Raw genomic sequence first — 14141 nt, 5'->3', positions numbered from 1 at the left:
AATTTCATGGAGTTACAGGGCAATCTGACAATTTTAGTAGCCTTGAAGTTCGAAATATTAATCAACTCAAAATTGAGTCAAGAATTGATTAAGACTTCGGATCTGTTTTGAAGATTCTAGGCCTCAAACTCGTGCAGAAAAATCCGATATTTAGTAACGATATGTACTTTTGTAAGGTCTGTACTGCGACTATGGCACTGCTGTCGGCCAAGTACGACTCTGAGGCTGCCTTTGAGCTCTCCCTGTCAGAGACAATGAACACTGCAGCCTCACTGATCCCAGCACGGAACAGGTCATTCAGACTGAAACACATGCTGTACATTTCGATCGAGTTTTTGTGCACTTAAGGGTCGTTCGATACCGATAGACTAAATTAAATTTTTGTTACAAGTCCGTTTCGACTGACTTTTTAGCGTTTATTTAACTCTAAAAATTCCTAAAAAGAAACAAGACCAATTGAGTAATACCGGTCCCACATAAAATTTAATCTTTCTGTTCTGTTTAACAAAGTCATATTCGCTCGCTTGAACGGACTAATACTTGTTCTTCACTCTGGCATTAATTTGCATACATAGTAATTTGCTTAATAAGACTGGCACCTTGTATGCCCATTATGAGAGTTTATGATAGTAATAATAAAAGCTCCTATTCTATACCCAAGGCGGGGAGTGGGGGAGTTTCCTCGGTCGCTTCAATGAGTAAATTAAGTTTACTTGTCAAGTTTCCCGATGCAGTAATAGACTTGTGGGTAACAGCTGATGGCAGTCAAGACGTTGATGTCAGGCGCATACTCCGTCATGATTATTATGGGACTCAAGTTCTTCAGTTCTCTCAGGTGGTGTCTCAGAGGCACTATGAAGTTGGCTATCGCAGCTGTTATGTAATCTACAGATATGATTGTGGGCTTGTTCGGGAAGTCGTACTCGAGGGCGTTCGTGTGTGGGCTGTGGTCACAGGGTTTGAACAGGTCCAGACAGCAGGAGGCTTTGTTCTCTTTCAAAATGTGGCATAGGGGAGACGTGAACCACTGGTAAGCGGGGGTGGGAAAACCTTGAACGATCCTGAAACCCAACAGCATATTTTAAAAGGATCGATAAAATAAAGATTTATATTCCAGATTTAAATTTGAGAAATTTTTCAGTATTTTGCTTAATTAAGTATCTTAGCCGTACTAGGAATTGTTTGGAATGAGTCAAAGTCAGCGCTAACCCAAACAATTTGGTCTACAAAAGTAGCATATCTGCATTTGAATCTCAATATACAAACCATCATCAATCACCTGATGAATTTTCTTTAAAGTGTGAAATTGTTAATTGAAAAAGCGATTGAAATTGCTTTTTTAAATTACTGTCGGTCGAAAATTGAAGCAATTATTTTAAACTTGCGTCTTTTTACGACTCGAAGAGGAGTATTGGCATTCAGGCTTTTTTCCCTGAATTTGAACATTGACATTTGTTTTGGAAGAATGACCTCAGTTTCAGAACATTGGGCATTTGTAGTCACCAAACTACCCCCTTCCACCAGAAAAAAAAACTGCGTGTTCCCCTACCACCCGAAAAACTGCGTTCTCCCCTACAACCATTTTTAACCTCCATTTGTTTTACCGTGATCTTATGATTCCACAATTTCAATTCATTGTGGGTCAACTCGAGCAATTATTCAACTCACATCATAATAATTGGGCTCTTCCAGATAAAATCAGACAGAAAAAAAAACAACTCAAACTGTTGACATCCTAATAAACTTCTTTTGAGCTTTCACTCCGTCACAAAATCAAAGAAGTATAAAGGTTTGCATACTTAAGTCTTTACTAGGTCAACTTGTTGAGCGTTAAAAATATCTCGATAATATCGTGGTTCATCAATCACTGATTAATGTTTGGAAAAAATTCATGGAAAAGATTGATTGAAAGAAAACATTCACGAAATTCTTTTATGTAAAAATTTCCCGAGTTCCATTTTTGAACTAAAACTGTGTTCAAGGCTTTGTTCTCTTTCAAAATGTGGCATAGGGGAGACGTGAACCACTGGTAAGCGGGGGTGGGGAAAACCTTGAACGATCCTGAAACCCAACAGCTTATTTTGAAAGGATCGATAAAATAAAGATTTATATTCCAGATTTAAATTTGAGAATTTTTTCCGTAATTTGCTTAATTAAGTATCGTAGCAGTACTAGGAATTGTTTGGAATGAGTCAAATTCCGCGCTAACCCAAACAATTTGGTCTACAAAAGTAGCATATCTGCATTTGAATCTCAATATACAAACCATCATCAATCACCTGATAAATTTTCTTTATATATATATATATATATATATATATATATATATATAAAGTATGAAATTTTTAATTGAAATAGCGATTGAAATTGCTTTTTTAAATTGCTGTCGGTCGAAAATTGAAGCAATTATTTTAAACTTGCGTCTTTTTACGACTCGAAGAGGAGTATTGTTATTCAGGCTTTTTTCCCTGAATTTGAACATTGACATTTGTTTTGGAAGAATGACTTCAGTTTCAGAACATTGGGCATTTCTAGTCACCAAACTACCCCCTTCCACCAGAAAAAACTGCGTGTTCCCCTACCACCCGAAAAACTGCGTTCTCTACCACAACCATTTTTAACCTCCATTTGTTTTACCGTGATCTTATGATTCCACAATTTCAATTAATTGTGGGTCAATTCGAGCAATTATTCAACTCATCATAATAATTGGGCTCTTCCAGATAAAATCAAACAGAAAAAAAACAACTCAAACTGTTGACATCCTAATAAACTTCTTTTGAGCTTTCACTCCGTCACAAAATCAAAGAAGTATAAAGGATTGCATACTTAAGTCTTTACTAGGTCAACTTGTTGAGCCTTAAAAATATCTCGATAATATCGTGGTTCATCAATCACTGATTAATGTTTGGAAAAAGTTCATGGAAAAGATTGATTGAAAGAAAACATTCACGAAATTCTTTTATGTAAAAATTTCCCGAGTTCCATTTTTGAACTAAAACTTGTTAAACTTTTTTAATTAGCCCTTTAAAGCATAAACGTGGTTAGTATTGCATTTAGTTTGAAAGTTTGCTACACTTGCCCATTATTTCACAATTTCATTTGTTGCACAATATTTCCCCAAATTTTATTTTTTTAATTTACTAATTTTCCTGTATTTTTGAAGTTGCCGAATCAGTAACGCATAGTTGTTTAATGCCTCACTGGTGAAGCGCCATTACTTTAAGTTTCATCGATAGGTTTTAAGAATTTTCTATCTGTAAATTTGTCAAACTTCTGACCTGTGGCTATATTTTTTGTTCAATGTGGAGAACTTCCATGAAATGATGAATATCTCAAGCTTTTTGGTTAACCTGGTCTGAAACGCTACGCAAATGAAGTGCGAGAAAATGATACGTCCGAAAAATGGATTGGAGACAAGGAACAGTTTGGATGGTGCCGTTGAACATTGGCAGCAAATGAAATCCTTGTTCCGACCCCACTTGTGGGGGGAGGAACGATATTCTCAAATGGGTTTTTTTTTGTTCAGACAATTTTGGCCGATCGATATATTCAAAGTAGAGAAATGTGAGTGGTATCATTAAAAAGCTCGTCCAGCGTCGAATTCGAAATTAAAAAGACTTTTTTGAATTTAGTATTTTTCGAGGAGTTATCGAGGTTTAAAGTTTTGTGTGAACATGTGATATTTTGTTCACTTTTAGCATGATTTTGTTCAATTTAGCGTAATTTTTGTTTAAATTAAGGCATTTCTACAAAAATATTATTTCAAAATAACATTTCATGCCACAAAAGGAAACAATTTTTTGTTACCAGTAGACCGATAAAAAGGCTAATTCTGGTCCCGTTAGGAAATTTACTATAAAAAAACTCGAATTCAATTTGAGAGGTGGTTTTTCGAAAACTTCTATTTATTATTGTTTTTTAGTCAGTTAGACTTGTTATTTTCATATCAAGGTTCCATTCATGACAAACCTGATTTACAGTAAAATGATACCCAATCAACAAAAAATTCGTTTTCAAGGCGTTGCTCATGTTTTTCTGTCTTCGACTCTGAGATTTCGAAATTTTTAAATGACTTTATTTTGAGATTTTATTAAACTTTGGGAGTCCTATTGCATAGACCTGCCAACTAAAAGTTCAATCGGCTTTCCTTTGTGCATTAGGTAAACCTATATAGAGCTTTGAACAAACATCCTTATCTCCTTATGGAGGCATAACTTTGCGTATTTATTGACTTCCGTTGAGAGCTATTGAATTTAATGGCTTTTAAGAATTTAAAAAAATTCTTTTTTGGACACTAAGCTTTATCAGACTTATTTTCATGAACTGTAAGTCAGTCTCAGTAATGACAGGACCTCATCCTTTTAATTACAATTGAAATAATCTGGTTTGCGGTTTTTCTGCTATCTAATGGTTTTATGAGTTCGATGCCACGAGTTTTCATAATGTCAAAAAAAATTTCAGATTTTTTTTTGTAATTTTGGTCCTTTTGAAATCTTATATCATTATCCGAATATTACTAATATTGTTAGTTCGCATTGGCTTAAAAAAGACGTCCAATGGATCATAGATAAAGTTTTCAGAGAAACGCTAATGGTTTAAATGGCTTTGACACTTTTCTCTTGCACTTTTCTTCTGAATTTTTGGTTTTTGCATGTATTTGTTGTTGTTTTCATTATCATAAGACTTATTGTGATGTCTTATTGACAACATATTGATGACAAACATCCATGTCTTCCCATTGAGGCATACTGTAGTTATTTTTTTTACTTCCGTTGAAAGATCTTGAATTTAATGGCTGTTAAGACTTAAAAATTTTTTTTTAGAATTTTTTTTCGGACATAAACCATATTTTTTTAGAATTTTTTTTCGGACATTAACCAATCTTAAACATTTTTCGTGAACTGTAGGTCAGTCTTTTTAATGACAGGACCTCCATCTTTTCTGCTGCAACTGAAATGAATCTGGCTAGTGGTTTTATCTTCTAACTATCTGTTTTATGACTTCGATGCCAGGAATTTTCATATATTTTTTTAAATTTTGGACATTATTTGCAATTTTGTTTCACTTTGAAATTTTATCACATTATCCTAATATTGATAGTTCTAAGTGGCCTAGAGACGGCGTTAAATGGGTCATAAGTAAAGTTTTCAGACAAAAATTTATGGTTTAAATGGGGGTTTTCTTGCACTTTTCTACTGAATTTTTGGTTTTTGCATGCTTTTGTTCTTGTTTTAATAACCATAAGACCAATTGGGATGTCCTATTGATGGTATTAGAATAACAAACATCCTTATCTCCTTATGGAGGCATAACTTTGCGTATTTATTGACTTCCGTTGAGAGCTATTGAATTTAATGGCTGTTAAGACATTTAAAATCTTTTTTGGACACTAAGCTTTATGAGACTTATTTTCATGAACTGTAAGTCAGTCTCAGTAATGACAGGACCTCATCCTTTTAATTGCAATTTAAATAATCTGGTTAGCAGTTTTTCTGCTATCTAATGGTTTTATGAGTCGATGCCACGAGTTTTCAATGTCAAAAAAAATTTCAGATTTTTTTTTGTAATTTTGGTCCTTTTGAAATCTTATATCATTATCCGAATATTACTAATATTGTTAGTTCGCATTGGCTTAAAAAAGACGTCCAATGGATCATAGATAAAGTTTTCAGAGAAACGCTAATGGTTTAAATGGCTTTGACACTTTCCTCTTGCACTTTTCTTCTGAATTTTTGGTTTTTGCATGTGTCTGTTGTTGTTTTCATTATCCTAAGACTTATTGTGATGTCTTATTGACAACATATTGATGACAAACATCCATGTCTTCCCATTGAGGCATACTGTAGTTATTTTTTTACTTCTGTTGAAAGATCTTGAATTTGATGGCTGTTAAGACTTAAAATATTTTTTAGAATTTTTTTTTCGGACATTAACCACATTTTTTTAGAATTTTTTTTCGGACATTAACCAATCTTAAACTTTTTTCGCGAACTGTAGGTCAGTCTCTTTAATTACAGGACCTCCATCTTTTCTGCTGCAACTTAAATGAATCTGGCTAGTGGTTTTATCTTCTAACTATTGGTTTTATGACTTCGATGCCAGGAATTTTCATATATTTTTTTAAATTTTGGACATTATTTGCAATTTTCTTTCACTTTGAAATTTTATCACATTATCCTAATATTGATAGTTCTAAGTGGCCTAGAGACGGCGTTCAATGGGTGATAAGTAAAGTTTTCAGACAAAAATTTATGGTTTAAATGGGGGTTTTCTTTCACTTTTCTACTGAATTTTTGGTTTTTGCATGCTTTTGTTCTTGTTTTCATAACCATAAGACCAGTTGTGATGTCCTATTGATGGCATTAGAATAACAAAAATCCTTCTCTCCTTATGGAGGCATAATTTTGCGTATTTATTGACTTCCGTTGAGAGCTATTGAATTTAATGGCTGTTAAGACATTTAAAAAAAATCTTTTTCGGACACTAAGCTTTATCAGACTTATTTTCATGAACTGTAAGTCATTCTCATTAATGACAGGACATCATCCTTTTTATTACAATTGAAATAATCTGGTTTGCGGTTTTTCTGCTATCTAATGGTTTTATGAGTTCGATGCCACGAGTTTTCATAATGTCAAAAAATTTTTCAGATTTTTTTTGTAATTTTGGTCCTTTTGAAATCTTATATCATTTTCCGAATATTACAAATATTGTTAGTTTCCATTGGCTTAAAAAGACGTCCAATGGATCATAGATAAAGTTTTCAGAGAAACGCCTATGGTTTAAATGGCTTTGGCACTTTCCTCTTGCACTTTTCTTCTGAATTTTTGGTTTTTGCATGTATTTGTTGTTGTTTTTATTATCATAAGACTTATTGTGATGTCTTATTGACAACATATTGATGACAAACATCCATGTCTTCCCATTGAGGCATACTGTAGTTATTTTTTTACTTGCGTTGAAAGATCTTGAATTTAATGGCTGTTAAGACTTGAAAAACTTTTTTTTAGAATTTTTTTTCGGACATTAACCATATTTTTTTAGAATTTTTTTTCGGACAGTAACCAATCTTAAACTTTTTTCGTGAACTGTAGGTCAGTCTCTTTAATTACAGGACCTCCATCTTTTCTGCTGCAACTTCAATGAATCTGGCTAGTGGTTTTATCTTCTAACTATCTGTTTTATGACTTCGATGCCACGAATTTTCATAATTTTTTTTTTAATTTTGGACATTTTTTGCAATTTTCTTTTACTTTGAAATTTTATCACATTATCCTAATGTTGATAGTTCTAAGTGGCCTAGAGACGGCGTTAAATGGGTCATAAGTACAGTTTTCAGACAAAAATTTATGGTTTAAATGGTGGTTTTCTTGCACTTTTCTACTGAATTTTTGGTTTTTACATGCTTTTGTTCTTGTTTTCATAATCATAAGACCAATTGTGATGTCCTATTGATGGCATTGGAATAAAAAACATCCTTATCTCCTTGTGGAGGCATAACTTTGCGTATTTATTGACTTCCGTTGAGAGCTATTGAATTTAATGTCTGTTAAGACGTTTAAAAAAAATCTTTTTTGGACACTAAGCATTATCAGACTTTTTTTCATGAACTGTAAGTCATTCTCAGTAATGACAGGACATCATCCTTTTTATTGCAGTTGAAATAATCTGGTTAGCGGTTTTTTTGCTATCTAATGGTTTTATGAGTTCGATGCCACGAGTTTTCATAATGTCAAAAAAAAATTTCAGATTTTTTTTTGTAATTTTGGTCCTTTTGAAATCTCATTATCCAAAAATTACAAATATTGTTAGTTCCCATTGGCTTCAAAAGACGTTCAATGTATCATAGATAAAGTTTTCAGAGAAACGCTTATGGTTTAAATGGCTTTGACACTTTCCTCTTGCACTTTTCTTCTGAATTTTTGGTTTTTGCATGTATTTGTTGTTGTTTTCATAATCATAAGACTTATTGTGATGTTCTTTTGATGAAATAAGAATGACAAACATCCTTATATCATTATTGAAGCATAATTTTGCGTATTTATTGACTTCCGTTGAGAGCTATTGAATTTAATTGCTGTTAAGACTTAAAAAAATTTTTTAGAATTTTTTTTCGGACATTAACCATATTTTTTAGAATTTTTTTCGGACATAAACCAATCTTAAACTTTTTTCGTGAACTGTAGGTCAGTCTCTTTAATGACAGACCCTCCATCTTTTCTGCTGCAACTTAAATGAATCTGGCTAGTGGTTTTATCTTCTAACTATTGGTTTTATGACTTCGATGCCACGAATTTTCATAATTTTTTTTAAATTTTGGACATTTTTTGCAAATTTCTTTCACTTTGAAATTTTACCACATTATCCTAATAATGATAGTTCTAAGTGGCCTAGAGACGGCGTTCAATGGGTGATAAGTAAAGTTTTCAGACAAAAATTTATGGTTTAAATGGGGGTTTTCTTGCACTTTTCTACTGAATTTTTGGTTTTTGCATGCTTTTGTTCTTGTTTTTATAACCATAAGACCAATTGTGATGTCCTATTGATGGCTTTAGAATAACAAACATCCTTATCTCCTTATGGAGGCATAACTTTGCGTATTTATTGACTTTCGTTGAGAGCTATTGAGTTTAATGGCTGTTAAGACATTTAAAAAAAATCTTTTTTGGACACTAAGCATTATCAGACGTATTTGCATGAACTGTAAGTCATTCTCAGTAATGACAGGACATCATCCTTTTAATTGCAATTGAAATAATCTGGTTAGCGGTTTTTCTGCTATCTAATGGTTTTATGAGTTCGGTGCCACGAGTTTTCAATGTCAAAAAAAAATTTCAGATTTTTTTTGTAATTTTGGTCCTTTTGAAATTTTATCTCATTATCCGAATATTACGAATATTGTTAGTTCCCATTGGCTTAAAAAGACGTCCAATGGATCATAGATACAGTTTTTAGAGAAACGCTTATGGTTTAAATGGCTTTGACACTTTCCTCTTGCACTTTTCTTCTGAATTTTTGGTTTTTGCTCAAATTTGTTGTTGTTTTCATAATCATAAGACTTATTGTGATGTTCGTTTGATGAAATAAGAATGACAAACATCCTTATATCCTTATTGAGGCATAATTTTGCGTATTTATTGACTTCCGTTGAGAGCTATTGAATTTAATGGCTGTTAAGAATTTAAAAAAAATCTTTTTTGGACACTAAGCTTTATCAGACTTATTTGCATGAACTGTAAGTCATTCTCAGTAATGACAGGACATGATCCTTTTAATTGCAATTGAAATAATCTGGTTAGCGGTTTTTCTGCTATCTAATGGTTTTATGAGTTCGATGCCACGAGTTTTCATAATGTCAAAAAAAATTCAGATTTTTTTTGTAATTTTGGTCCTTTTGAAATCTCATTATCCAAATATTACAAATATTGTTAGTTTCCATTGGCTTCAAAAGACGTTCAATGTATCATAGATAAAGTTTTCAGAGAAACGCTTATGGTTTAAATGGCTTTGACACTTTCCTCTTGCACTTTTCTTCTGAATTTTTGGTTTTTGCATGTATTTGTTGTTGTTTTCATAATCATAAGACTTATTGTGATGTTCTTTTGATGAAATAAGAATGACAAACATCCTTATATCCTTATTGAGGCATAATTTTGCGTATTTATTGACTTCCGTTGAGAGCTATTGAATTTAATGGCTGTTAAGAATTTAAAAAAAAATCTTTTTTGGACACTAAGCTTTATCAGACTTATTTGCATGAACTGTAAGTCATTCTCAGTAATGACAGGACATGATCCTTTTAATTGCAATTGAAATAATCTGGTTAGCGGTTTTTCTGCTATCTAATGGTTTTATGAGTTCGATGCCACGAGTTTTCATAATGTCAAAAAAAATTCAGATTTTTTTTGTAATTTTGGTCCTTTTGAAATCTCATTATCCAAATATTACAAATATTGTTAGTTTCCATTGGCTTCAAAAGACGTTCAATGTATCATAGATAAAGTTTTCAGAGAAACGCTTATGGTTTAAATGGCTTTGACACTTTCCTCTTGCACTTTTCTTCTGAATTTTTGGTTTTTGCATGTTTGTTGTTGTTGTCCTAATCATAAGACTTATTGTGATGTTCTTTTGATGAAATAAGAATGACAAACATCCTTATATCATTATTGAAGCATAATTTTGCGTATTTATTGACTTCCGTTGAGAGCTATTGAATTTAATTGCTGTTAAGACTTAAAAAAATTTTTTAGAATTTTTTTTCGGACATTAACCATATTTTTTAGAATTTTTTTCGGACATAAACCAATCTTAAACTTTTTTCGTGAACTGTAGGTCAGTCTCTTTAATGACAGACCCTCCATCTTTTCTGCTGCAACTTAAATGAATCTGGCTAGTGGTTTTATCTTCTAACTATTGGTTTTATGACTTCGATGCCACGAATTTTCATAATTTTTTTTAAATTTTGGACATTTTTTGCAAATTTCTTTCACTTTGAAATTTTACCACATTATCCTAATAATGATAGTTCTAAGTGGCCTAGAGACGGCGTTCAATGGGTGATAAGTAAAGTTTTCAGACAAAAATTTATGGTTTAAATGGGGGTTTTCTTGCACTTTTCTACTGAATTTTTGGTTTTTGCATGCTTTTGTTCTTGTTTTTATAACCATAAGACCAATTGTGATGTCCTATTGATGGCTTTAGAATAACAAACATCCTTATCTCCTTATGGAGGCATAACTTTGCGTATTTATTGACTTTCGTTGAGAGCTATTGAGTTTAATGGCTGTTAAGACATTTAAAAAAAATCTTTTTTGGACACTAAGCATTATCAGACGTATTTGCATGAACTGTAAGTCATTCTCAGTAATGACAGGACATCATCCTTTTAATTGCAATTGAAATAATCTGGTTAGCGGTTTTTCTGCTATCTAATGGTTTTATGAGTTCGGTGCCACGAGTTTTCAATGTCAAAAAAAAATTTCAGATTTTTTTTGTAATTTTGGTCCTTTTGAAATTTTATCTCATTATCCGAATATTACGAATATTGTTAGTTCCCATTGGCTTAAAAAGACGTCCAATGGATCATAGATACAGTTTTTAGAGAAACGCTTATGGTTTAAATGGCTTTGACACTTTCCTCTTGCACTTTTCTTCTGAATTTTTGGTTTTTGCTCAAATTTGTTGTTGTTTTCATAATCATAAGACTTATTGTGATGTTCGTTTGATGAAAAAAGAATGACAAACATCCTTATATCCTTATTGAGGCATAATTTTGCGTATTTATTGACTTCCGTTGAGAGCTATTGAATTTAATGGCTGTTAAGAATTTAAAAAAAAATCTTTTTTGGACACTAAGCTTTATCAGACTTATTTGCATGAACTGTAAGTCATTCTCAGTAATGACAGGACATGATCCTTTTAATTGCAATTGAAATAATCTGGTTAGCGGTTTTTCTGCTATCTAATGGTTTTATGAGTTCGATGCCACGAGTTTTCATAATGTCAAAAAAAATTCAGATTTTTTTTGTAATTTTGGTCCTTTTGAAATCTCATTATCCAAATATTACAAATATTGTTAGTTTCCATTGGCTTCAAAAGACGTTCAATGTATCATAGATAAAGTTTTCAGAGAAACGCTTATGGTTTAAATGGCTTTGACACTTTCCTCTTGCACTTTTCTTCTGAATTTTTGGTTTTTGCATGTATTTGTTGTTGTTTTCATAATCATAAGACTTATTGTGATGTTCTTTTGATGAAATAAGAATGACAAACATCCTTATATCATTATTGAGGAATAATTTTGCGTATTTATTGACTTCCGTTGAGAGTTATTGAATTTAATTGCTGTAAAGACTTAAAATATTTTTTTAGAATTTTTTTTCGGACATTAACCATATTTTTTAGAATTTTTTTTCGGACATAAACCAATCTTAAACTTTTTTCGTGAACTGTAGGTCAGTCTCTTTAATGACAGGCCCTCCATCTTTTCTGCTGCAACTTAAATGAATCTGGCTAGTGGTTTTATCTTCTAACTATTGGTTTTATGACTTCGATGCCACGAATTTTCATATTTTTAAATTTTGGACATTTTTTGCAATTTTCTTTCACTTTGAAATTTTATCACATTATCCTAATAATGATAATTCTAAGTGGCCTAGAGACGGCGTTCAATGGGTGATAAGTAAAGTTTTCAGACAAAAATTTATGGTTTAAATGGGGGTTTTCTTGCACTTTTCTACTGAATTTTTGGTTTTTGCATGCTTTTGTTCTTGTTTTCATAACCATAAGACCAATTGTGATGTCCTATTGATGGCTTTAGAATAAACATCCTTATCTCCTTATGGAGGCATAACTTTGCGTATTTATTGACTTCCGTTGAGAGCTATTGAGTTTAATGGCTGTTAAGACATTAAAAAATCTTTTTTGGACACTAAGCATTATCAGACGTATTTGCATGAACTGTAAGTCATTCTCAGTAATGACAGGACATCATCCTTTCAATTGCAATTGAAATAATCTGGTTAGCGGTTTTTCTGCTATCTAATGGTTTTATGAGTTCGGTGCCACGAGTTTTCAATGTCAAAAAAAATTTCAGATTTTTTTTGTAATTTTGGTCCTTTTGAAATCTTATCTCATTATCCGAATATTACGAATATTGTTAGTTCCCATTGGCTTAAAAAGACGTCCAATGGATCATAGATACAGTTTTTAGAGAAACGCTTATGGTTTAAATGGCTTTGACACTTTCCTCTTGCACTTTTCTTCTGAATTTTTTTGTTTTTGCTCAAATTTGTTGTTGTTTTCATAATCATAAGACTTATTGTGATGTACGTTTGATGAAAAAAGAATGACAAACATCCTTATATCCTTATTGAGGCATAACTTTGCGTATTTATTGACTTCCGTTGAGAGCTATTGAATTTAATGGCTGTTAAGAATATAAAAAAAAATCTTTTTTGGACACTAAGCTTTATCAGACTTATTTGCATGAACTGTAAGTCATTCTCAGTAATGACAGGACATCATCCTTTTAATTGCAATTGAAATAATCTGGTTAGCGGTTTTTCTGCTATCTAATGGTTTTATGAGTTCGATGCCACGAGTTTTCAATGTCAAAAAAAAATTTCAGATTTTTTTTTGTAATTTTAGTCCTTTTGAAATCTTATCTCATTATCCGAATATTACGAATATTGTTAGTTCCCATTGGCTTAAAAAGACGTCCAAAGGATCATAGATACAGTTTTCAGAGAAACGCTTATGGTTTAAATGGCTTTGACACTTTCCTCTTGCACTTTTCTTCTGAATTTTTGGTTTTTGCTCAAATTTGTTGTTGTTTTCATAATCATAAGACTTATTGTGATGTTCGTTTGATGAAAAAAGAATGACAAACATCCTTATATCCTTATTGAGGCATAGCTTTGCGTATTTATTGACTTCCGTTGAGAGCTATTGAATTTAATGGCTGTTAAGACATTAAAAAATCTTTTTTGGACACTAAGCATTATCAGACTTATTTTCATAAACTGTAAGTCATTCTCAGTAATGACAGGACCTCATCCTTTTAATTGCAATTGAAATAATCTGGTTAGCGGTTTTTCTGCTATCTAATGGTTTTATGAGTTCGATGCCACGAGTTTTCAATGTCAAAAAAAAATTTCAGATTTTTTTTTGTAATTTTGGTCCTTTTGAAATCTTATCTCATTATCCGAATATTACGAATATTGTTAGTTCCCATTGGCTTAAAAAGACGTCCAATGGATCATAGATACAGTTTTCAGAGAAATGCTTATGGTTTAAATGGCTTTGACACTTTCCTCTTGCACTTTCCTTCTGAATTTTTGGTTTTTGCTCAAATTTGTTGTTTTCTTAATCATAAGACTTATTGTGATGTTCGTTTGATGAAAAAAGAATGACAAACATCCTTATATCCTTATTGAGGCATAACTTTGCGTATTTATTGACTTCCGTTGAGAGCTATTGAATTTAATGGCTGTTAAGACATTAAAAAATCTTTTTGGACACTAAGCATTATCAGACTTATTTTCATGAACTGTAAGTCATTCTCAGTAATGACAGGACCTCGTCCTTTTAATTGCAATTGAAATAATCTGGTTAGCGGTTTTTCTGCTATCTAATGG

At 32.0% G+C, this 14141-nt stretch overlaps 1 protein-coding gene across 4 annotated transcripts in view; it reads right to left on the bottom strand.

Annotated features, from left to right (window-relative positions):
- The window catches only part of LOC142335992 (potassium channel subfamily T member 2-like), a 70093-nt gene that overhangs the window by 9753 nt on the left and 46199 nt on the right, over positions 1-14141 (bottom strand). For all 4 annotated transcript variants that reach the window (XM_075384441.1, XM_075384460.1, XM_075384434.1 and 1 more), the window contains 2 exons: positions 714-1061; positions 168-302 (listed from right to left, as the gene is read on the bottom strand). In XM_075384441.1, coding sequence (XP_075240556.1) covers positions 168-302; positions 714-1061 — 483 coding nt within the window. The remainder of the gene's footprint in view (positions 1-167; positions 303-713; positions 1062-14141) is intronic.

Source organism: Convolutriloba macropyga, chromosome 1 (assembly GCF_964194025.1).
Source record: "Convolutriloba macropyga chromosome 1, txConMacr16.3, whole genome shotgun sequence".
In the NCBI taxonomy this organism is placed as follows: Eukaryota; Metazoa; Xenacoelomorpha; order Acoela; family Convolutidae; genus Convolutriloba; species Convolutriloba macropyga.
This window is presented reverse-complemented; position numbering and strand designations above follow the sequence as displayed.